Here is a 26,726-nt window from a genome sequence, read left to right as displayed (position 1 = left end):
AATGGAGATTATGTTGCAGAATAAGGTTTTGTAGTCAAAAGAGAGGTAAGTAATATGATGTAGTTGAATACTGAATTAAACTACCTGTTTTCAGAAGAAAGTCTGTCGGATTAAATGTTGAACGTCCTTCGTTTAATTTTGGAATTACCGGTGTTGGCCGTCTCAACCGCTGACATATATGTCCAAAAGTGAGAAGAAAAAGTTGCCCTTTGTGGAAACCGAATCTGGAGATGGCCGTCTGAGGTGGTCGAAATCCGTAATATGAAAAGAAAATATTTGTTATTGAATGGTAAACTGAACAACATTCTAGCATGTAGAACCGAAGGTAACGAAAAATTTCACAGGGGAATAGATCTAATGATTGTGTTAGTATGTCTTGTTGCTTAAATGACTACACGATACTCAAGATCGTATACGATATGCCATTGCTTTTACACATTTTTGTACAATGCTGAAAAGTGCTGCCCCCAAGTACTTACAAGGGAACCTCCCCATCGTACTCCCCTCAGATTTAGTTATAAGTTGGGACAGTGGACAATCCTTGAAAAACTGAACACAGATCAATTGAGAAAACAGGAAGAAGTTGTGTGGAACTATGAAAAAAATAAGCAAAATATACAAACTGAGTAGTCCATGGCAAAATAAGGAACAACAAGGATAGCGTAATCTCAGGAGCGCCGTGGTCCCGTGGTTAGCGTGAGCATCTGCGGAACGAGAGCTTCTTGGTTCAAGTCTTCCCTCGAGTGAAAAGTTTAATTTTTTTTTTCAATTATTATCTCACAAACTCTTATGTTTTCATCACTTTTTTGGGAGTGATTATCACATCCACAAGAAAACCAAGGTAGAAGAATCTTTTTACCCATTCGCCAAGTGTACAAGTTAGGTGGGTCGACAACTGCCGTCACCAGTGTATAGAATGTTTCAGACGTGTTTACCTGTGGAGGAATCGGTTGACCTATGACCTTGCGATCAAATGTTTTCGGTTCCCATTGGAGAGTCACATCCTTTCGTCTACTAATCTACTAATCGCACGGTTTTGTGGTGCGATCGCAAAACACAGATATTAAACTTATAACAGTGAAAAGAGACGTCAATGAACGAACGGACAGATCATAACTTTGCGAAAATAAAAAAAGTAAACTTTTCACTCAAGGGAAGACTTGAACCAAGGACTTCTCGTTCCGTAGCTGCTCACGCTAACCACGGGACCACGGCGCTCGTGAGCTCACATGCTCCTTGACGTTGCCTATCTTGCCATAGACTACTCAGTTTGAATATTTTGCTTATTTTTTCATAGTTCCACACAACTCCGTCCTGTTTTCTAGGTTGATCTGTGTTTAGTTTTTCAAGGCCTATCCACTGTGCCAACTTATACCTAAATCTGAGGGGGGTGCGATGGGGAGGTTCCCTTGTTAGTGTATTGTTACACATATTGTCTTTTCCTCACCGTCAACAGTTAATACCAATTGGCCCTCACAGGTTTATCGGAGAGCCTTGACCACCACGTGGCGACCGGTTGGCCGAAGGAGCAGTGGACGAGGAGATGAGTGCGTGCAGAGGAGTGGTAGAGCTATGCTACACGTACACCTGCCTTCCGGATGCGTAGTGGCTGCTGCGCGGCCGGAGGCGGTTGCGCAGGCGCACAGACGCCGTGTGTATATATAGAGGGCGCGCCGCGGCAGTACAGCCACACCACCAGACGCCACCATGCTCCGCCTCTCCATCGCACTTTCGCTGCTCGCGCTGCTGGCTGCGCTGGCTGCCGCTCAGGTAAACGCCGCGGCGTCGCTGTGTTTGCCTTCAACCTACTGCATTAGGTTCACTAATTGAATTGCTATTTACTAAAACCGGAAATTACATGACTGGTTTAGCATCCGTATTAAATTATTTGCGAACTCAGTTCTATACTACATCACCTTATACTATTCTCTGCTATACGTTTATTATTTGTCTTTGCATTACACTAATTTATGCCTTTCTTTAGTTCCAGTCACTGATCATAAACATAGTAAGACCATCGATTTCGATCCATAATGACCATCTTCAGATCAGATTAAAACAGAAGAAGCCTTGCATCATCCCAGTGTGATTAAGGCTAGCGTCGTCGTAACTTCGTTTTATATCTTATGACGATACCTCCTTGCTTTAATTATATTAGAATAACAGAAGGGTTAGTCTGTTTTAGTCTGCAGATGGTCTTCATGGATCGAAACCGATAGTCTGACGAAAAGATTTTGTGATCCTTTAATGTAATTAAAGTAATAAATTCTCTGGATTCTGGATCATTGTTTTCATTCACGACAATGTAGCAGCATATAAAACTAACGTATATTATTTTATAATCAACTTCTAATTACAGCTATTGGATCTACTGAACAATGCCAACTATGTTTTCTTTAAAGCGTGACGTCAGTCATTGCGTACGTAGGTGGAACATTTTTAATTTATATTTCAACAGTAGCTGTCGTTCGTGTACTTCCCTGGCAACTTCGTTAGTTCTGAGTGGCGCGATGGATAGTATCCCTTAATAATCATATGTTTATCTAGTAGTGTTGGCAGCCAATTAAGCGAATGACGCCTTGTATGGTGTTGTATGCGTGACCTGTAAAGAAATACTAGAGATGAAAAGTGCAATTCTTATCACGATACTGCTGCTCTGCTTTCGATCTTCTGAATTGTGATATATACGTTTACTTCACTGCACAGTTTTATCGAGGTTTGGTGACAGACTAATTTATATCTTTCTTTAGTTCCAGTCTCTGATCAGAAACATAGTGAGACTATCGACTCCGGTGCACTGCGTAGCTCCAGGTCTACGTTACGATGGTAGGTGACAGTCTGATGGTGCGTTGGTGAAGCCAACGTTAGCGTCAACGAATATGTCATGGGTTCTAGCTTTTCGTAGTTAATTGTTAAAAGTGCATCCCTGATTGAAATTACTATTCTCGCTCTGTGATATGATATTTTCACGAATGTAATATGCTTGAAAGAGTGATGAATAAGAAAATACCACCCAGACTCACGTAATCCCATACACTACCAGCCAATGTAAGAGTTATTGTGTTGGTAATGTTTTCTTATTGTTAATGACGTCACTAACTGGTCGTTTCTTAACGATTGCATCTGTACGATGTTAAACGACTTTCTTAATCTTTTATCTATTGATGGACATAACAGCTACATTTGTAATTACATCTGGTGTACGTCTACATCAGCATACCGCAAGCGACCCCAAGATGTGTCACGGAGGGTATATCTTGTACCTTTCTCCTTGTACCATATGTGAATCGTTCATGAGATGAATAATTTTAAGAGGTTTAATTTCTTCCATTGTCTCGTCATTTCAATTGTAAGAGATTTATATGTTAGGAAATAGTGTGTTAGACTACTCATGTCATGCGTTCTCGGAATTTCGACAGTAAACCTGTGATGCACAACGATTCTGTAGAAGCGCCTGCCACTAAAATTTGTTTAAAAACGCTATAATGCTTTTGCGTCTTCTAAACGATATCTTCGTTGCTTCGCCACTATTCTGTCTACTACTGCAACGTGAAAGGGTCCCAGACTGATTAGGAATACTTAAGAATCGATCCGACGGGCAGGGATTAATTACATTTGCTTAAAATTCATTTGCCAACCGCCTTGCCGCAGTGGTAACACCGGTTCCCATCAGGTCACCGAAGTTATGCGCTTTCGGGCTGAGCTAGCACTTGGATGGGTAACCATCCGGACTGCCGAGCGCTGTTGGGAAGCGGGGTGCACTCAGCCCTTTTGAGGCAAACTGAGGAGATACTTGAGTGAGAAGTAGCGGTTCCGGTGTCGGAAACTGACATATGGCAGGGAGAACGGTGAGCTGACCCCTCCATATCCGCATCCAGTGACGCGTATGGGCTGAGGACGACACGACGGCCGGTCGGTGCCGTTGGGCCTTCATGACCTGTTCGAGAGAGAGAGAGGAGTTGAAATTCATTCAGTTAATATCTTGGCATCTGATTTTCCTATTTATTTTAGTCATTCTTTTAAGTTGTAGTTTCCAGTAATTTATTAATAATTCATATCTGTTGATAAATCGTGACTGGGACTCGTAGATTGTCTAACGGATAAATGTGTACATGACACGGAACATAGATTTGAACCTAAAATGGCCTTCCCTGAGATCGAAAGGGGTCGCGATATGTCAACAATACTCAAATTGCAAATGGAGATCCGATCATCATTTACAGCTACGTATCAGTCTTCCACTTGCTACTGTGGAAACCAGGGCCGATTGTCTGTGGACACATGTTTCTTAACAATATTCTAAAATATCTGTAACGCTTCTGAAATTTCACACATGTGTCCGTATGTTTGCTGTTGTCGAAAGGTTTCTTGCGTATACCATACCATTAAGAAATTTAATTTTCTTTACGGATATTCTTAAAACATTCTGAGTCGGCTTTCATACAGGAGATTTGCATTTTTGTATTTTCGAGATTTTCAGAAAATACGTCAGAATCATCTGTCATTCCAACATTGATCACTTTAGAAGACAGTGTTCCCTCCAGTTGTACTAGTTACTTCATATTTATTTTTTACATTACATTTTTATTGACAGTAATCTCTTGACAGTTTTATGCTTTGAACTTCTAATTAATGTAATTTTAATTCACATTTCGCAATTTCAGATCTACTGCAAAGTCATAAGCTCTTGTCATAGGTCATATGGACAGGCGAACTATGGCGCCAGGTCGTAGTCACCTAATTACTGTGTTGCATTTGCTGAAGAAGACAGCAGAAAATAATGTATCTTTGGGTATTGTTTTCCAAAAGCCACAAATAAATAAATTCTTTCTGATTATACTTCAAAAACTGTTACTCCGTGGAGATGTAGACATTTGGCTAAACCTAAACATTATTGGTGCATCACAAAGTGTCACTTACTGCTCTGTGGGTGAATTTGAAGTGACACATGTAAATTTACGCGCCAAAAACAATTCTGTACAAGGGTAATCTTTAAAATTTGCCATTGATAAACGAGTACATATAGGACGACGGAGCAGCTAAATACAGTGTCTGACAACATAAGTGTAGCACGCAGAAAATAGGGGGAAATGAAATGAAACTTCTCAGGTAGAGAACGATTGTGATGCTCTTGCAGTGATTACAAAATCGAGTCACACCTACAAGGAACTTGGCAATATGGGCTCACTTATCAGTATGACGTTACAACCTCTCTGGCCTGGATCCATGCACTAATTCGGGTGGAAAGGTCGTCATAAAACAGTTGTATCCTCTCTGGAGACAGACTGGTCCACGGCTGTTGTAACTTGACCTCGACAATCTGGGTATTGGCACTGAGATGGACTCGACGTACGAGATGGTCCCATACATGTTCTACTGGGAACAGATAGAAGAAGCGTGCTGACCGTTGGAGTACCTGATCATCATGCAGACATTTCCAAAAGACGCCTGCTTTGGATGGACTAGCGTTGTCCTCTTGAAAAATGGCACCATGATACTGTGTCATGAGTGGTAACACGCACTATTTTCGTGACACAGCGTTGTGCTGTCAGAGTTTCCTCTGTCACTGCCTGCCATGTTCTTATGTCTTACCCAGTGGCTCCCCACACCATGACTCCAGGAGTAACACCGCTGTGCCTCTCCAAAAAAAAAAAAAAAAAAAAAATAGGTTCTCTGTCCAGGTCACCACCATAGTCGCCGACGAAGGTCATCTGGGACCTGGGGTAGCAAAGAACCGTGATTCAGCAATGAACTCAGTGCAACACCATTCATTAACAGTCCATGCTTCCTGATCACAGCACAGCTCTAGAAACGCAGTCGTTTGTACTGTGGTGTTAACGGTAGCCTACACATGGGACAGTGATTCCCTAGTCCGGCTGCTGCCTCTCCACAGTCAATGGTGCGGGACGACACAAAATGTCGCAGTGAGTCCGTAATTTGTTCTCGCATGGCGGGTGTAGATGTGATGACATTACGAGTTGAATGATGCACAACACGGCGATCCTACCTTGTAAAGGTCAGATGTGGTCGATTGGAACTTTATCAACTAATACGAATGCTCTCGGATTCGCATGCGGTCCAACATCGTGCCTGTATCATGGTCAAATGCTTCATATATCTGGATGTTGCATGACTCGACCTGCCGCTCAAATGGACATTATAATGAGACCCCGTTCTGTCAAGTGCTGATAACGCTGTCTCACTCATGTATGTGACATCCTCGGATCGTTCACAGTGATTTGACGAAATCTGACTCTGTTAAAAACCCTTTCGTACCCTACCAGACCTGATAACAACATGTACGTCGAACGGAACTGATGTACGTTCATGCCCTTTCAACCTCTGGCAAGGAATTGCAACTCTGATCACATATATATCCACTGATAGTACGCACGTGTACGAAGTTACACCAATATCCGACCATGTCTTCTGAGTGCTTAAGTTTTTTTGACAGGCAGTCTAATTACTTTACCATACTCATATGAATCTGGACACTTAACATCGCACGGAGTATTCACATATTGCTGGAACATTTAATTGAACATGTACCGACGAAGGCCGAAACTAGAACAGTCGTGATCTGATAACAAATTTTAATATCGATAAAATGTTTTCAGTAACTTCCAAACCGCACTTTAACCTTTAACAAAGTGGAATGACAACTAACAGCCTTTCCGTGTTCGTTGTATTTATATCTCGCATTTCACTACATATGTGTACCACTGCACTGAAAAATGTTGTATTTAAATTCATAGTTTTCTATTGTATTTGTGTTGTAGCAGCATGAATAAGCGTCTAACCTAAGTTTCTTTTCTTTTATACATTAGAACTTAGTTTCAGAAAAACTGTTCTCAAATTCGTCTTAATATTTGAGTCCACAAGAACTCTTTTTGTCAAAGAAACCTTTATTCTACTACAACTGTATGCGTCGAACATATTCCTTGACATTGTTTCGCATCTTCTGAACTTCCACCATAAACAAAAAACCAATAGTATCCTCACAGGTACTTTTCAAAACTTGTGTGTTTCCTTTGTCGTTTATCTGTACTATTAGTTACTGATCCGTTCAGGTTATTCCACTTTTCATGTGTTTGGGAAGAATATTAAAACACCAAAGATGGTATCGTGCTGTTTTACCTCATCTCGATTATGAAAAAAAAAAGTAAAATCCATTCGGAAACGAAATAAATTGTGCACACTCGATATTCAATGTTACAGCAAAAACGGAACGTTGCGACCACTCTAAGCGTCAGATTATTGTGGATGATTTCTTGACACCTTCCTCAAATAGTGTACGTGTGAACGTTGTGATTACTAAGTAATTGTAGAGCTCTTTTGTCTTTATGTTCATAAGTACTGAAACGAAACTGAATGAATAGATGAAATATGGATCTGTCATCCACTGTATTCCTCTATGAACGCCAAAATCGTTCGAATGAATTAATGCCCATTTCCATAAGAATCAGCATAGTAAACAGTGTCTTATGCATACACTTCATTCGAACTTTCAGTATGGTATGAAAGTTGTTTCGATACTTCGACGCAGTTCATGTGCATAGTGTACCGTACCTCCTCCTCCCTATACCAATCAACTTGTCTAGTAAATTCCTGTTATGAAAAGAAGTAACATACCAGGATTTTTACATCATATTACAGACTGTACATCAATGGGTTTTTGCTTAGAGCTGTGAAAGGGCGATCTAATAGTTTTCTCCCAGTTTAACTGAGTGCTGCGACATAAAACTATCAACAAATGTTATCAAAACAGAGTACGTTTTATGATACATGTAACCTTCAAATCGCTGTCACATTAATGCTTACTGGAATATAAAACTGTGTTGACTATTCCAATATCATGGCAACTTACGTTCCACTGGCATCAAAAATATGTGTATAATTACCATGGTTTAGAATTAGAGGAATCTCATGCTAGTAAATGATGTTAGAAAAAACTGGTAGTTGAAAAAACTTTAAGGTATGGACTTCAATAACTATGTAAGCTAGGTGATTACATTACTGACGATGGCACTCATGAACAAAATTAAACTGGGCGAAGATGCAGCAGGGGTATGGCCATAGAAGGCACTATGGAAAAAGACTCGTATCACGGTGAGATTCAATAGCACTGTTTCAAGAATGGGCCTTCAAAGGAGACTCAGACAGCTTATTACATTTCGCAAAAGAACTATAGCCGTCACATCCAAATGTAGATGTTGGCTTGCAGTGGAAGCTGTCAGGATGCGCCGTATTAAAACTCGTCCGAGTTTCCCAAGTGATTTATTACTTCCAGCTACAGTGCCCCCGTCCCTCTCGGTCTGTGTCACCAGGTTCCGCAGTGCTGAGGACACCACTTCGCAGTCTATGAAAGAGCTTGGCGCGGAATGCGTGCCTCAGCGACCTGTGCAATGCGCAGCTGTGTGTTGATCTTGTACGGCTGCAGAGTTGTGACATCAGGATGTGGCAGCAGTTGACTCAGCAGTGTTCGTCCCTGCCACCTCAGTGCCACCCGCTGGGAGCTGCAAGGCGACAACAAGCACCTGCAATCTGGTGTCCGAATCTGCGGCCCTCCCATCGGGATGCTGTGGCCAACCACTGGCTGGCTGCAGACACTGCGTCGGCCTCAGAGGGTAGAACAAGTGATCTACCATGGACTGGAACGCTGGCGCCCCATCTGCTGCCGCCTGTAGCCGGTAGTGTGACATGGCCCGCCATCCAGGAAAGCTGTCACACTTGAATGCCTTGTTAGTGAAACGGCGCTTATTTATACGCCGCTGTGCGCCTCTGTTTTGCTAACCCATCACTCCAAGTCATGTGCTCTTAACAACTGGGTTGGGCCAGTGGGCCCCTTCTGCCTGTAACTTGCGCCATGCACACCGCTGCGTCTACTCTTTTCAGTAGGTGGCCTGCATTCTACTTTGCAACCGCTGGTAGCGTAACTTACTGTCAGCTGGCCTACACCTGGTTGTATCTTGTGCACTCAGAAACATTGCACTGGAGCTAACCTTTTCCCATCTTAAAAGGTGGTGCCGCAACAGAACAATGAAAGGAAAATAGGAGACGTTAAGAACTATTGAGGAGGCTTAGCGTCAGTCGTCTTTTTCTCATTTCATCCGAGAATCGATCAGAAAATTTAGGCGGGACAGCAAGTACCCAGAAGTAAATATTTAGATTTGATGTACACTCCTGGAAATGGAAAAAAGAACACATTGACACCGGTGTGTCAGACCCACCATACTTGCTCCGGACACTGCGAGAGGGCTGTACAAGCAATGATCACACGCACGGCACAGCGGACACACCAGGAACCGCGGTGTTGGCCGTCGAATGGCGCTAGCTGCGCAGCATTTGTGCACCGCCGCCGTCAGTGTCAGCCAGTTTGCCGTGGCATACGGAGCTCCATCGCAGTCTTTAACACTGGTAGCATGCCGCGACAGCGTGGACGTGAACCGTATGTGCAGTTGACGGACTTTGAGCGAGGGCGTATAGTGGGCATGCGGGAGGCCGGGTGGACGTACCGCCGAATTGCTCAACACGTGGGGCGTGAGGTCTCCACAGTACATCGATGTTGTCGCCAGTGGTCGGCGGAAGGTGCACGTGCCCGTCGACCTGGGACTGGACCGCAGCGACGCACGGATGCACGCCAAGACCGTAGGATCCTACGCAGTGCCGTAGGGGACCGCACCGCCACTTCCCAGCAAATTAGGGGCACTGTTGCTCCTGGGGTATCGGCGAGGACCATTCGCAACCGTCTCCATGAAGCTGGGCTACGGTCCCGCACACCGTTAGGCCGTCTTCCGCTCACGCCCCAACATCGTGCAGCCCGCCTCCAGTGATGTCGCGACAGGCGTGAATGGAGGGACGAATGGAGACGTGTCGTCTTCAGCGATGAGAGTCGCTTCTGCCTTGGTGCCAATGATGGTCGTATGCGTGTTTGGCGCCGTGCAGGTGAGCGCCACAATCAGGACTGCATACGACCGAGGCACACAGGGCCAACACCCGGCATCATGGTGTGGGGAGCGATCTCCTACACTGGCCGTACGCCACTGGTGATCGTCGAGGGGACACTGAATAGTGCACGGTACATCCAAACCGTCATCGAACCCATCGTTCTACCATTCCTAGACCGGCAAAGGAACTTGCTGTTGAAACAGGACAATGCACGTCCGCATGTATCCCGTGCCACCCAACGTGCTCTAGAAGGTGTAAGTCAACTACCCTGGCCAGCAAGAACTCCGAATCTGTCCCCCATTGAGCATGTTTGGGACTGGATGAAGCGTCGTCTCACGCGGTCTGCACGTCCAGCACGAACGCTGGTCCAACTGAGGCGCCAGGTGGAAATGGCATGGCAAGCCGTTCCACAGGACTACATCCAGCATCTCTACGATCGTCTCCATGGGAGAATAGCAGCCTGCATTGCTGCGAAAGGTGGATATACACTGTACTAGTGCCGACATTGTGCATGCTCTGTTGCCTGTGTCTATGTGCCTGTGGTTCTGTCAGTGTGATCATGTGATGTATCTGACCCCAGGAATGTGTCAATAAAGTTTCCCCTTCCTGGGACAATGAATTCACGGTTTTCTTATTTCAATTTCTAGGAGTGTATTTAGATTTGATGTAGTTTGAGATATTTACCTTAGGTGATTCAAAGGAACAACGAAGAATGACCGGAGAAGCCCTGTTCCTTTGGAGAATATGTCCAGTGCCTTGTCAATGACTCATTTTTGGGAACTATATGGTTGAGCAGATAGGCTACATTCTGACAGCTGTGCGGAATGCGAGGTACTGCCAGCATGTTGGAGCTTCATGCCAACCCAATACACATGTGAGAGAACCTCTCAACTCTGTCGGGGATAGGAAATCGTAGTATTACCACCAAGCTCTCCAGACGTAACACCATTATATTTTGTTCAAAAGCGATGAAAAATAAAATTCGATACAGGAAGTGAGAATCTGAGTTACATCACGAGCCCTGCTGCCCTCATAAGGAACTGCAGTCTTCAGTACCAACGAGCAGTGAATCTTATCTCGAACTTTTCAACAGTTTACGCTGGATCGTTTAAACGTTACTGTGAACTATTTTAAATTTGTAATCTGGAAATTGGCTAAAGAAAGAGATATTAAAAAATAGCCTCGTATCGTAGCTAACATTACAGGTATTATCTCTGGAACCAATTTAAACAGAGCATTAAACAGAGTGTACATCAGTTCTGACGTTTTCCTCGAATAGCCACTCACTTCATCATCGAAACTTTCGTTCTGATACACACTGTTTAAAGAGTTGGTGCACTGGTTGAATGCATTACATTAGCAATTAAAGTCAACAATTCATTACTGGCACCCAACAGACATAATAAAAGAAATCTACGCTGGTTGGACACAAAAAATGTGCAATGTCTCTCTTCAGAACGCGACGCCCAGCAACCAGTAGTTTTACTCTGCCTGTTGCTAGTCTAGAGGGGTGCCTTCTGTTTTAAGATTTCGGTAGTCCTAAGTCTTGAGTTAAAAGTTTCATAGGACCACTTATTCATTATATTGAGTTTCATTTAGATGCAGATGACAAAGTTCTCTTAGATAAAACATCCTATCGTAGGGCGCGTGTTTGTTTACGAAATTTGGTCTAAACGTGAGTTAGTTGGGCCACTTACTCAGCGCAAAATAGTTTCACCGTTTTGCATATTGGTGGAGCTATTGTAAACAAAAATCGAACATCGGTCTGTCGGTCTGTCACTGTGGTATCTTAAACTCTGCACACGTGTCATTTCTAGGAGTACCAGCTCAAATTCTGTTACAGTTCACTTGTTCGTTTCTAACAAATGATCACTAGCCATCTGAACGGCTATCTGAATTTTCACGAGGATCGATCGTGTAACATTATCGTTATCAATAGTTTTGTAGTCTATGAAGATGTTTCCTTTTATGAGCTACGTCACAGTGAAAACCACGCGTCATTATCGTGCCTACTGTCCATCCAAAGTTTTCCATATACACCACCTGGTAAAAAGAGTGAAGTCCCCAGAAGGCATGGTTGTACCTACATCTGCAGAAATCAGAAATACCCTATAAATCGAGCCACCTTCACAATAATTCTCTACTATTCCAATGTGGAACAGCGCTTGAAAAAAAAAGAGCACCTATATCTCTCCTTGTGAGCTCTGATTTCCCTTGTTTTATTATGATGATCGTTTCTCTCTCTGTAGATCGGCGTCAACAAAATGTTCTCGCATTCGGAGGAGAAATTTGTTGACTGAAATTACATCGGTTGATTGGTTGATGTGGGAGGGGACTAAACAGCGAGGTCATCGGTCCCATCGGATTAGGGAAGGAAGCCGACCGTGCCCTTTCAAAAGAAACATCCCCGCATTTGGCTGGAGTGATTTAGGGAAATCGTGGAAAGCCTAAATCAGGATGGCCGGATGCGGGTTAGAACCGTCGTCCTCCGAACGCGAGTCAATTGTGTTAATGACTGCGCCACCTTGCTCGGTTTGAAATTAGGTGAAAAGTTTGCGCCTCAGCGAAAAAGTCTTAGTTTTAATTATGTCCACCTTAAACCTAGTATCATCTCAGTGACACTCTCTCTCCCCTATCTCTCGATAATACAATACGTGCTACTCTTCTTTGAACTTTCTCGATGTAGCCAATTAATTCCATCTGACAAGGATTCCACCTTGCAGGAGTATCCAAAGTGTACGGACAAGCGTAGTGTAGGCATTCTCTTTAGTAGATCTGGTGTTTCTTCTGTTACGTCAATAAAACGCAGTCTCATTTTGGCCTTCTACCCAACATTTTCTATCTCCTCTTTCCAATTTCCGTTGTTCGTAATTGTAATTCTTAGTGTTTAGTTGAATTTACGACCTTTAGATTTGACTGATTTATCGAGTAACTGGAATTTACCAGATTTCTTTTAGCATTCACTTGGACGACCTCACATTTTTAATTATTTTGGGTCAACTGCCAATTTTTGCACTATGCACATATCTTTTCTAAACCGTTTTGAAATTCGTTTTGATCTTCTGACTCACTTACTAGTCGATAAACGACAGCATCATGTGCAAACAACCTAAGATGGCTGCTCAGATTGTCTCTTAAATCGTTTATATAGATACAGAACAGCTGAGAGCCTATATCAGTACCTTGGTGAACGCCAGAAATCACTTCTGCTTTACTCGACGACTTTCTGTCAATTGCTACAAAATATCACTGTATGTCAATGTAGCTCGGAACAAGTACAAATCATCAGCGGATACCGAACGGTTCTAGGCGCTACCGTCTGGAACCGCGCGACCGCTACGGTCGCAGGTTCGAATCCTGCCTCGGGCATGGGTGTTAGCACAGGAAAGGAATTCGTGGCGGGCCGCATCAAAACAGTAGACGGATGACCAAAAAAAAAAAAAAAATGACGGCGCGATGGTACGTCACAAACATCCTGCGTCCACATGTGTTACCTCTAACGGGAGGGTAACAGAGTGCCCTTTTGTAACACAATAATGCTCGTGTACAATGGGTACTCGTCTCTATGAAGTCTGCACAGTACTGAAGTACTGCTGCAGGGAGCAAGACTCCCAGCATGGAAATCCGAGCTGATGTAACCGCCATTGTTCATTGACATTGGAGGAATACTTCCGATGGGCCATCGATGTTGCTCATCTTTCAACCGACTGAAGTACATACTTACAGGTAAGAAATGCTGCTCTAATTGGATACTCTTCTCCGGCGTTTCTGAGAAACCTGTGTTGAATGTTTTAGGAGTGCCAGAGTAACATTTGAAGCATCTAAGCACGTACTTCAGTAGTGTGAAAGATATACGAAATCGGTCAGTGGCCGCGAAGTTACTAAGAGACATCGCCAAGGCAGAGCTGTGTAAGCATGGTGTACCATTTCAGCTGGTTATCTTGTCAATTTCTGAATAAATCGTCCAACATTCTTGGCGACATTAACTGCAGTCTACAACTCGCAGGGCTAATGGTCGACATTTCCTAGATTAACCCGTTCCTATTAGATCTGACGTAATTAAATGCTAAAAGTTGTATTAAATTCACCGAATGTTTAATTTTGACTTTTCTGTATTTGAATTAGTCCTTCCGCGTAGTAATTTTTATTAAAATTCCTTCGCAATTTTTCTGCACTTGTTGTTTGCTACATTTCTAATTGACTGATGTTACTGCACTCATGTCTTCTTCTGAACACTTTTGTACTTCATTTCTTTCCCTCAATCAGTAATTGACTTCCGTATCCTGATGTTTCTTGGCACTTAGCTTCCTTGTACCTGTATTTGTACGTCCATATTCTGTGATTTCCCTTTTGGAAATATGTCCATTCATCTTCAACTGAACTGCCTACTGTAGTATTCATTATCCAGCTGGCCTCAGCATTGCTCAGTACATCAGTATTCGACTTATTTCCAATTTTGTTCTTCCGACGACCGTCTGAAACCTCAGTTTCCACTTCATCATTACTAAACAGTCGATATTTCTTACAATCTAATAACTGATTTCGAAATCTCTGTATGACAAATATGTAGCTAGCAGAAGTCTTCGAACGTCTCCAGGCCGCTTTCTAGTATACCTCCTCCTCTTGTCATTTATGAACAAAAGATTCGCTGTTACTAGCTGAAATTTGTTGCAGAACTCAGTCTCTCTCTTCTCTCATTCCTACTACCTATCCCGTATTTTTCAGCAGCTGTCTTGAGTTCTCTCCTCTGTTATAGCGTTCCAATTATCCATGCTCATTAGATTTTTAATACTGAGTTACGAGTTCACTAACGTCATACATTTTCTACGTCTCTTCGTCTTTTGCTTGTGATGTCATAATATTTACTTCCGTTTTTGATGGCGGCGGTTTTCCGTCGTTTCTGGTGATAATAACCCTAACACTGAACTGTTATCAATTACTCGCTACCTGCCCCCCCCCCCCCCCCATCTTACTGATGACGAACCCCACTCTACTTACGCCACTTACTGCGCTGTTGATATAACCACTCACTCGTCCGATTACAAATCCCTATATACTTTCCACTTCACATACCGACATGCATCGTACAAGGTGATTTTTAATTATCGTTTAAAAACCCCCAAAGTGACGTCGATGGTGTCGAGACGAGTAATTTAATATAAGACACATGGGCGGTGAAATGTCGGATTATACTCCAAAAGGGGATGACAGACATTAAACATGATACGTCTTATCCAAAATAAGGAGATTATTTTCCAGCTTGTGCATGAAGAAATGATTGGGTGATGTGATTCTTGCTTTCAAGGAAACGGTATGAATTTCGCCCGTCTTTTCTAAGTGATCTGTTGTAAACATAGAAGTTAAAAAATTATTGTCCTCGGTGTAACCAGACATAAACTGGTCTTATTTTCTATTTCTTTCCTTTCGTCTCTTCTTTTCTTAATTATAGGTGTTATTTAGTTCAGCAAACAAAAAACATTTACTGGTAACGCCGAAATTCGGAAGCTTGTACTCAATTACTCTTGACGCAATGCAATTAATTTTTGTTGTGCAATACTTTGCAATAAACTAGCAGAGATCGCTAAACTGGTAAATAAATTAATACCTCACTGTAAACACGTAATTGTCCCACGCAAGGAAAGAAAAACTGCCTGCCAGACGGAAGATTCGAACCCTAAGGTCCAGAGCCACACCGTCGTGAATAGTTAACTTTGATCCACCCCCCATGAACCATGGACCTCGCCGTTGGTGGGAAGGCTTGCGTGCCTCAGCGATACAGATAGGTGTACCGCACGTGTAACCACAACGGAGACGTATCTGTTGAGAGGCCAGGCAAACGTGTGTTTCCTGAAGGGGGCAGCAGCCTTTTCAGTAGTTTCAGGGGCAACAGTCTGGATGATTGATTGATCTGGCCTTGTAAAATTAACCAAACGGCCTTACCGTGATGGTACTGCGAACGGCTGAAAGCAAGGGAAACTACAGCCGTAATTTTTCCAGAGGGTATGAAGCTTTACTGAATGGTTAAATGATGATGGCGTCCCCTTGGATAAAATATTCCGGATTTAAAATAGTCCCCCATTATGATCTCCGGGCGGGCACTGCTCAGGAGGACGTTCTAAGGATCGGAACGTGGAATGTCAGATCCCTTAATCGGGCAGGTAGGTTAGAAAATTTAAAAAGGGGAATGTATGGGTTAAAGTTAGATGTAGTGGGAATTAGTGAAGTTCGGTGGCAGCAGGAATAAGACCTCTGGTCAGGTGAATACAGTGTTATAAATACAAAATCAAATAGGCGTAATGCAGGAGTAGGTTTAATAATGAATGAAAAAGTAGGAATGCGTGTGAGCTACTACGAACAGCATAGTGAACGCATTAATGTAGCCAAGGTAGACACGAAGTCCACGCCTGCTACAGTAGTACAAGTCTATATGCCAATTAGCTCCGCAGATGACGAAGAGATTGAGGGAGGAGGAGGATATTGGTGTTTAGCGTCCCGTCGACAACGAGGTCATTAGAGACGGAGCACAAGCTCGGATTAGGGAAGGATGGGAAAGGAAGTCGGCCGTGCCCTTTCAAAGGAACCATCCCGGCATTTGCCTGGTGTGATCTAGGGAAATCACGGAAAACCTAAATCAGGATGGCCGAACGCGGGATTGAACCGTCGTTCTCCCGAATGCGAGTCCAGTGTGCTAACCGCTGCGCCACCCCGCTCGGTAAGAGATTGAAGAAATGTACGATGAGATAAGGGAAATTATTCAGATACTGAATGGAGACGAAAATTTAATAGTCATGGGTGACTGTAATTCTATAGTAGGAAAAGGAAGAGAAGAAAAAGTAGTGGGTGAATATGGAATGTGTGAAAGGAATAAAAGAGGAAGCCGCCTGGTACAATTTCGCAAAGAGTATTATTTAACCATAGCTAACATTTGGTTTACGCATCATTAAAGAAGGTTGTATATGTGGAAAACACCTGGAGACACTGGAAGGTTTCAGATAGGTTACATAATGGTAAGACAGAGATGTAGGATCCAGGTTTTAAATTGTAAGACGTTTCCAGGGGCAGATGTGGACTCTGACCACAATCTGTTGGTTATGAGCTGTAGATTAAAACTGAAGAATCTGCAAAAAGGTGTGAATTTAAGGAGATGGGACCTGGATAAACTGAAAGAACCAGAGGTTGTAGAGAGTTTCAGAGAGATCATTAGGGAACAACTGACGAATACGGGGGGAAGAAATACAATAGACGAAGAATGGGTAGCTTTGAGAGATGTAGTAGTGAAGGCAGCAGAGGGTCAAGTAGGTATAAAGACGAGGGCTAGTAGAAATCCTTGGGTAACAGAACAGATATTGAAATTAATTGATGAACAGAGAAAATATAAACATACAGTAAATGAAACGGGCAAAAAGGAGTACAAACGTCTAAAAAATGAGATTGACAGGAAGTGCAAAATGGCTGAGCAGGGATGGCTAGACTACAAATGTAAGGTTGTAGAGGCATATATCTGCAGGGGTCAGATAGATAGAGCCTATAGGAGAATTAAAGAGACCTTTGGAGAAAAGAGAATCACCTGTATGAATATCAAGAGCTCAGATGGAAAACCAATTTGTCAGCAAAGAAGGGAAAGCCGAAAGGTGAAAGGGAAAGGAGTATATAGAGGGTATATACAATGGTGATGTACTTGAGGGCAATATTATGGAAATGGAAGAGGATGTAGATGAAGATGAAATGAGAGATGCGATATTGCGTGAAGAGTTTGACAGAGCACTGAAAAACCTAAGTCGAAACGAGACCCCGGGAGTTAGAGCTACTGATAGCATTGTGAGAGCCAGCCATAACAAAAGTCTTCCATCTGGTGAGCAACATGTATGAGACAGGCGAAATACCCTCAGACTTCAAGAGAAATACAGTAATGACACTCCCAATGAAAGCAGGCGTTGACAGATGTGAAAATTACCGAACTATCAGTTAAATAAGTCACGGGTGCAAAACACTAACGTTAATTCTTTACAAACGAATGGAAAAACTGGTAGAAGCCGACCTCGGGAATGATAATTTTGGATTCCGTAGAAATATTGGAACACGTGAGGCAGTATTGAACCTACGACTTATCTTAGAAGATAGATTAAGGAAAGGCAAACCTACATTTCTAGCAGTTGTAGACTTGGAGAAAGCTTTTGACAGTGTTGACTGGAATACTTTCTTTCAAATTCTGAAGGTGGTATGGGTCAAATGCAGGAAACGAAAGACTATTTACAATTTACACGGAAACCAGATGGCAGTTATAAGACTCGAGGGAGATGAAACGGAAGCAGTGATTGAGATGGGAGTGACACAGGGTTGTAGCCTATCTACGATGTTATTCAATCTGTATACTGAGCAAGCAGTAAAGGAAACAAAAGAAAGGTTTGGAGTTGGAATTAAAATCCATGAAGAAGAAATAAAAACTTTGAGGTTTTCCGATGGGATTTTTATTCTGTCAGAGACTGCAAAGGACCTGGAGACCAGGAGAACGGAATGGACAGTGTCTTGAAAGTAAGATATAAGATGAACATCAACCAAAGCAAAACGAGGATAATGGAATGTAGTCAAATTCAATCAGACGATGCTGTGGGAATTAGATTAGAAAATCGGGCACTTAAAGTAGTAGATGAGTTTTGCTATTTAGGGAGAAAAATAACTTATGATGGTTGAAGTAGAGAGGATATAAAATGTAGACTGGCAATGGCAAGGAAAGCGTTTCTGAAGAAGAGAAATTTGTTAACATCGAGCGTAGACTTAAGTGTCAGGGAGCCTTTGCTGAAAGTATTTGTATGGAGTGTATCCCTGTAAGGAAGTGAAACATGGACGATAAATAGTTTAGACAGGAAGAGAACAGAAGCTTTCGAAATGTATGCTACAGAACAATGCTGAAGATTAGATGGGTAGATCACGTAATTAATGAGGAGGCACTGACTAGAATTGGGGTGAACAGAAATTTGTGGCACAACTTGACTAGAATAAGGGATCGGTTGATAGAACATGTTCTGAGATATCAAGAGATCACTTATTTAGTATTGGAGGGCAGCGTGGAGGGTAAAAATCGTAGGGGGAGAGAAAGAGGTGAATACACGAAGCAGATTCAGAAGGATGTAGGTTGCAGTAGGTATTCGCAGATGAAGAAGCTTGCACAAGATAGAGTAGCATGGAGGGCTGCATCAAACGACCACAACAACAACAAGATAGGGATGATCAGGTGCGACAGACCAGTAGCCACAACCACATAACGTGCTACGAGGCACACTATCTGGTGACGTCACATTTTCAACATTTACCGTTCACTTTTTGGGTGTTTCCCGACGTTTTGTGCATTATATTAAATTACGTGTCTCAGCGTCATCTACGTCGCTTCAAATGTTTTTGAAAGTTTGTAAGAAACACCCTGCAAGCGGGCTGAGCCCTTATAGTTTTCTCTTCTGGTTTTCTAGCTTTCCTATTATGTTCATACTTCTGATATTCCACGCTCCGACTCGTAGAATGTTACGCTTTTGTTGGTTATTCCGTTGTTTTGTCATGGTTACCTTACCTTTGACAGACAGCTCGCGCAGATGCAAAAAGCGGGCTAGTGCAGAATCATTTGTCAATGGAAGGATCAGCGCAACACTTTCTCAGTTACATGCTACATGTCCTGTGAATTTGCCTTATGGTTTCCATTATCTTCTGAATCTTTATGCCGTCACTAATAGTTTATTCTTCTACCTTTTTTCGCCGCGCGGTATAGCCGCATGGTCGTAGGCAGCTTGTCACGGTTTGCACGGCTCCCTCCGTCGGAGATTCGAGTGCTCCCTCAGGCATGGGTGTGTCAGTTATCCTCAGCGTAAGTTAGTTTAAGTTAGATTAGGTAGTGTGTAAGCATAGGGACCGATGACCTCAGCAGTTTGGTCCCATAAGACCTTACCTCAAATTTCCAATTCTTTTTTCTCCCTTTTAGGGTCAACTTTCAACCAAACGGCAAGATGGTGGCCAGACCCTCCACACTCTTTTACAAAACAAAAACGACACTTTATACAAGACGTATCCTACAACCATGACTGATAACTTTTATCGGGATTTTAAGCAGTGTCTGAGTTCGATCCCCGGACCAAGAACGATTTGATTGGTGGTATAAGACGATATACTTAAGCCATGGTCATGAACTTTTGAGTTAATATCTTTCAAGAGGTGCCAGTCAATTTCCTTCCCTATTTGAGGTTTGCAACGCTTTCTACTGAAATCGTGGTCGACGGAACGTTAATTTCTAATCTTCTTTCCTTCTATCACCATGAATGTATCCGAGTATATACCTTGTCCAAATAACTATCATGGTCTTGATTGAAAGACCTAGGTAGTGGTTTATGCATGCATAAAAATTTATTGAAAAAAATGTGTGTGTATCGTTTACAGGACAAGTACCCGGATACTTTCGACCAGCTGGACATGAAGGCGCTGCTGTCTGACAAGGCTCGCATTGAGGCCGCGATCCAGTGTCTGGACGAAGATGGCGACGGCGCCTGCAGACCCGCCGGAAAGTTGCTCAAGTGTATGTATAGAAGCGTACAGAACAAACCGAAGTTTATAAGTTGGAAAGTCTCTCTGTATTTATCAGTCTCGTGTGAAGTGCTAACTTAGAACTGTTGCTGCGTGCTGCCATACTGTCGTGAGATATTTTCGAATGCAGATCGACAGTATATTAAAATGAAAGAGTATTAGCTTCCCACCAGACTAGCAGTTAGCGATGCGTAATCTCGTTCACAGGTTTACCTTTGGGTCCTCAAGGCGGAAAATCAACTCTGGAAGATGTGAATTAAGCTCTTCTTTAAACTTAAGTCGCTGCCACTTCCAAATTTTTTACTTCGTGTGGTCGATAAATTGCTCTAGCGGCTTCGGTATGAGCAGTGATTACGTGGCGAAATACCTAGATATTGATGATTAGATCCCGTATAGCTGCCAGATTGTGGCGAACCTGATTCCTTCGAGTCACCCGCTGATCGAAATCGTGTCAGACATTTTGTGTGTTTTTAAGCTCGATTGATTTATTAGGCGAATCGACACGCGGTAGGGAACTTATCGTCAAACCAAGAACGTATACTCGTAGACATGTGAACAAGCTTGTTGTCTTTTGGTAGACAGAAAGTTTACATAATATTCCTCTTGAAGCAGAAGAAACAGTTTCCTAGTTCGTGTTTACTGTGTCCTGAATGAATGGGCTCGAGTCATATTACGAAAACACCTCAAAATCATCACACAACCATTTCCAGCCCCCACCACTCCATATATTCACTGCAGATTAAAAGCTTCATTCGAAGCCTTGCATCATTTGTGAAGTAAAATCGTAATTCGTGGTACGTAAACAGTACACACCCGCAATACGGTATTAACCAGTTTTTTTTTTTTTTTTTTTTTTTTTTTTTTTTTTTTTTTTTTTTTTTTTTACCGCATTGAGTGCCTTGATCTCCATGTGAGCAGTGACCTTTCGCGAGGTACCTTGCACCAAATGTAAATGGCCTGCAGTTACTTTCACAGCTTTCGCTCATATTCTAACAGAAAAGTTGGCAGCAGCAGTCCCCCTCCCCCCACCTCCCCTGCTTTGAAATCGATTGACGTTGACAAGTTGTGACATTCTCCAGTGTCGTCGGTTAGGTTCGAGTTCATAAACCAAATGCTTGAACAACTTAATTCATGGTGTTGTCAAGAGCCTGTCGATATACTATTGCTCCTTCCCGCTAATTTGCCACGTTTCCTCGTCGATACATCCATCTGCGTTGATTCCATTTAACTGACTGGCACATACACACAATCCACTCGTACCAGGTTTCATATTGCCCTAAGAACAAATTTCATCGACTATTTAAGGCCCGCATCTCATGACGTACACTATGTCCTAGGTTCCTGCAGTTAGACCTTGGTTCCTCGCGAAGTACTTTGTGGCAGCTTATGTCGGTGAACTAGGTTCTTGACAAGCTGCTCGCTGGTGATCCAACGCGGCCTGTTAGACTGAGATCGCTGGCGGTCTGACCAGCGGCAACGTGTAGACATCATCCCTGATCATGCGTTGTTTAGTTATTCCTAAGCATATTAAGCCGGCCGGGGTGGCCAAGCAGTTAAAGGCGCTACAGTCTGGAACCGCGCGACCGCTACGGTCGCAGGTTCGAATCCTGCCTCGGGCATGGATGTGTGTGATGTCCTTAGGTTAGTTAGGTTTAAGTAGTTCTAAGTTCTACGGGACTGATGACCTTAGCAGTTCAGTCCCATAGTGCTCAGAGCCATTTGAACCATTTTAAGCATATTAAGCATATCGTACAATCACACCACTGATATTTTGATTAGAACTGCCCAATGAGGTTCCAGCGTAGACTCGGTTGTCTGCTGGCATCCGAAATAAGGCATTATATACACTATGTGATCAAAAGTATCCGGACACCTGGTTGAAAATAACTTACAAGTTCGTGGGGCCCTCCATAGGTAATGTTGGATTTCAGTATGGTGTTGGCCCACGCTTAGCCTTGATGACAGCTTGCATTCTCGCAGGCATACGTTCAATAAGGTACTGGAAGGTTTCTTGGGGAAAGGCAGCCTATTCTTCATAGAGTGCTGCACTGAGGAGAGGTATTGAAGTCAGCATTCCAAAACATCCCAGAGGTGTTCTATAGGTTTCAGGTCAGGACTCTGTGGAGGCCAGTTCATTACATGGATGTTAACTGTCTGTAACCACACCGCCACAGGCCGTGCATTATGCATAGGTGCTCGATCGTGTTCAAAGATACAGTCGCCATCCCCGAATTGCTCTTCAACAGTGGGGAGCAAGAAGGTGTTTAAAACATCGATGTTGGCCTCTGTTGTGATAGTGCCACGCAAAACAAGGGGTGCAAGCCTCCACCATGAAAAACACGACTATACCATAACACCAGCGCCTCCGAATTTCACTGTTGGCACAACACACACTGGTAGATGACGTTCACCGGGCATTCGCCATACCTACACGCTGCCATCGGATGGCCACATTGTGTACCGTGATTCGTCACTCCACACAACATTTTCCATTGTTCAACCGTCCAATGGTTACGCTCCTTATACCAAGCGAGGCGTCGTTTGGCATTTAACGGCGTGATGTGTGGCCTATGAGCAGCCGCTCGACCATGAAATTCAGGTTTTCTCACCTCCCGCCTAACTTTCATAGCACTTGCAGTGGATCCTGATGCAGTTTGGAATTCCTGTGTGACGGTCTGGATAGATTTCTGCCTATTACACATAACGACTCTCTTTAACTGTCGGCGTCTCTGTCAGTCAACGGACGAGGACGGCCTGTGTGCTGTTGTGCTGTACGTGTCGCTTCACGTTTCCACTTCAGTGTCACATCGGAAACAGTAGACCTAGGGATGTGTAGGAGTGTGGAGATCTCGCATACAGACGTAGGATACAAGTGACACACAATCACCTGACCACGTTCACAACCCGTGAGTTCCACGGAGCGCCCCATTCTGTTCTCTCATGGTGTCTAATGGCTACTGAGGTCGCCGATATGGAGTACCTGGCAGTAGGTGGCAGCACAATGCACCTAATATGAAAAACGGGTGTTTTGGGAGGGTGTAAATCGGAAATTTGTGGTAAGGACTATGGGACCAAACTACTGAGGCCATCTGTCGCTAGGCTTACGCACTACTTAATCTAACTTAAATCAACTTATGCTAAGGACAATACACACACACCCATGCCCGAGGGAGGAGTCGAACCTCCGACGGGGGGAGCCCCGCGAACCGCGACAAGACGCCGTAAACCGCAAGGCTAACCAGAGCGGCTTTTGGGGGTGTCCGGATACTTTTGATCACATACTGTAGTGGGATATGAGTGTCTGTCGTGATTTCTTCCTCGTACAACAAACTAGATAAGACGTCACAGAAAGGTACATGAGATCAGAGGATGAAAAAAGGCTCTAGCATAGTCCTACGCCCATGCTCGAGTAGATGATACTTTCACTTGCCAGAAAAGTGTTCATTTACACTGCCCTTGCTGACAGATAAAACTACTGTAGAATAAAATCACAATCCCTATCATCTATATGTGAACGCTCTATCGAAAACATACAGCTACAATTAAAGGTCATCCTGCATTGGATTCTGTTTGTATAACTTTTTAAAATCTTATGTGGTGTCCCATATACGGCAATTATGTTTACCTGAGCGTTATTGTTGTGTACCCGCGTAGTCAGCGCGTACACAGCTTTCCCACTAGAACGCGCCCCACTAAGCACAACAGCGCAGGCGCAGCGCTCGTCCGTCTCCGCACCACGAGATGGCACTGTCTTAGAGACGGACCGAATTCTGCTTCCGCCGATCCTCGTATTAATATGTCACGCAGCCAATGAGATTGCTGCTAACGTAGAACCTTTTCTCCTTGCGGATCACACTCGCGCAGTGATACATGAACGCGCGAGGTATTATAACGAGTGTACAGACCTCTGATTACTCAGTCTGCCTTAGTCTGCATCAGTCTGAATTAGTCTGCATTACTCTGCATTTGTCTGCATTAGTCTGTAGTCAAGTTTCAGTCAGCGCCTAATAAGATTATCATATTCCTGTACATAGCCATGAAGATAAATGAATAGACACTTTGTCAAGTATCAGAGATATGTGAGAATAAGATTAACGTACCAAGACCAAAGAACTTCAGATTGTCAATTGTAAATAGCATCCAGAACCAAGTTAAGCTATTTTTAGGATGGTTATTATTGTAATAAATGTGTGTGAAAATTAATCAAGTTCTGTTTAAAGTTGGTCGCCGTCAATCTGCTACTCTAAGCGTGCAAGTGGCATTTCTATCATCTGACCTAAAGGCAGTAGATAAACACGCCACAATAAGACCACGAGACATATTGCTGACATTCGCCTACTTCGTTAGAGCGACAAGTCAAATAATCTGATAATGTGTGTACCGAAGGTCTTACAGTACGCACACCACAGTTATGCTGCAACATCATGTCATTACATCACTGTATGTTCTTCCGCAGCGGTGCTGGCCGAGATCGTGAAGACGGATTGCGCCAAGTGCACGGAGACACAGAAGGAGAAGGTGGCCAGCTTCTTTGCGCACGTGTCGCAACACTACCCGGAGCAGATGAAGAAGCTGCTGGACAAGTACGACCCGAGCAAGGAGTACAGGGCCAAGTACGCCCAGACGTGGGCGGCCGATGGAATCAAAGTGTGACCGCTCTCCCCTCCATTCATACTCTACTTCCTTACAGCAGCTCAAAAGCATCGTCCGCAACGCAGGGTTTCTGCATCGTACTCCGAGCATCTCATTCTGAATAATTATGCCATCAAAATGCTGTTTTAAGCGAAAGTAATTAATAAAGATTTCGTTTGTAATCTTACTTCCTAACTTGCATTGTTTCCTTTCCTACATCTCCTCCATAAACGTGTGAAGTCATTCTCGTCAGAATGAAATGCTTTTCTTTCGGTCCGAAACAAACATACTGATGCATCAAAGTCTGTGATGAGTATTTGACAAACCTAAGTATTATACCAGTCAGTCGAGGAACTATGCACTGTTATTAGTTTATGTGTACATTGGCAATTAAAAAAATAAAATAAAAAACAGTGACTTGAGTAACCATGAGTTGATTAGTCCTTAGCCCACCTCTTGTTGCTAGGCAAACGCAAATTTAACAACAAAGTGAATACATTATTGTACTATATGATACATGCTACCGGAGTTTAATTAAATAACAGTTCGACAAATAAATTCAGAATAAGTTTAAATAAGCTTTGCTGTCGGTCACATTGTACAATGACGGAAAAAATCGCAACGCCAAAAACTAGTTAAGGTAGAGTAACGAAATTCCAGGAATACATTTGTCTACGTAACATGTGTAAGTGATTAACATGGCAAGATCACAGGTTAATCTAAACGCGAGATAACTACTGCGAATATGAAACGCTAGTGCATTAATAACGGGTGTAACGGACAGAATGTTGAATGCAAACATGCAAACTTGAAAGCATTGTGTTGTACAGGTCCCGGAGTTCGTGGGATGGAGTTACATGCCTGTTGTACTTAGTCCTTCAATACAGTGACCGTTAAGGCTATTTGTGGATGACGCTGGAGTTGTCGTCCGATGATGTCCCATATGTGCCCCACTGGAGACAGGTCTGGTGATCGAACAATCCAAGGCAACATGTCAGTGCGCTGTAGAGCATGTTGGGTTACAACAGTGGTACGTGGGCGAGCGTTATCATCTTGGGAAACACTCCCTGAAATGTTGTTCACGAATAGCAACGCAACTGGTCGAATCACCAGACAAATGCACAGTTTCGTAGTCAGAGTGCGTGGGATAGACATAAGAGTGGTCTTGGTGCCATGCGAAATTGCACCCCTGACCATAACTCCAGATGTTGGTCCAGTTTGTCTAGAAGGCAGGCAGATTGGTTGCAGGTTCTCAAGTGACCTACTCTAATCAACACACGGCCGTCGCTGTCACCTAGCCAGAACCAAAGTTCATCAGAAAACACTACAAACCTCCAATCTTAAAAAAATCTCTCACTTGACACCACAAGTCTCAAATGGAGATAGTTTGGGGTCAGTGGAATGCATGCTCCATAGCAATAAGCCGAATACGATGGTCTTTCCCCTCGGTCGTGCTGCGTGGCCCTCCAGAACCCGGTCTTCTTGCAATCATACATTCTCGAGACCACCGCTGTGAGGAGTCATGTACAGTGGCTACAGTCTCCCGAAGTCTTTCTGCAGTATCGCTGAAGGAACATCCAGCT

At 43.3% G+C, this 26,726-nt stretch overlaps 1 protein-coding gene across 1 annotated transcript; it reads left to right on the top strand.

Moving 5' to 3' along the window:
* Positions 1-1,650: 1,650 nt before the first annotated feature.
* Positions 1,651-25,569, top strand: LOC126191400 (ejaculatory bulb-specific protein 3-like). The gene is made up of 3 exons (XM_049932265.1): positions 1,651-1,770; positions 20,368-20,503; positions 24,968-25,569. The coding sequence occupies exons 1-3, from the start codon at positions 1,708-1,710 to the stop codon at positions 25,162-25,164; spliced, it is 396 nt and encodes a 131-aa protein (XP_049788222.1). The 5' UTR covers positions 1,651-1,707; the 3' UTR covers positions 25,165-25,569.
* The last annotated feature ends 1,157 nt before the right edge of the window (positions 25,570-26,726 follow it).

Source organism: Schistocerca cancellata, chromosome 6, assembly GCF_023864275.1.
Source record: "Schistocerca cancellata isolate TAMUIC-IGC-003103 chromosome 6, iqSchCanc2.1, whole genome shotgun sequence".
Lineage (NCBI taxonomy): Eukaryota > Metazoa > Arthropoda > Insecta > Orthoptera > Acrididae > Schistocerca > Schistocerca cancellata.
This window is presented reverse-complemented; position numbering and strand designations above follow the sequence as displayed.

Bases quoted from the DNA above. Each gene is read 5' to 3' on its own strand.
- LOC126191400 (XM_049932265.1), top strand. From the start codon at position 1,708: ATGCTCCGCCTCTCCATCGCACTTTCGCTGCTCGCGCTGCTGGCTGCG. The intron at 1,771-20,367 runs GTAAACGCCGCG...TATCGTTTACAG, and splicing joins CTGCGCTGGCTGCCGCTCAG to GACAAGTACCCGGATACTTT. The intron at 20,504-24,967 runs GTATGTATAGAA...GTTCTTCCGCAG, and splicing joins CGCCGGAAAGTTGCTCAAGT to CGGTGCTGGCCGAGATCGTG.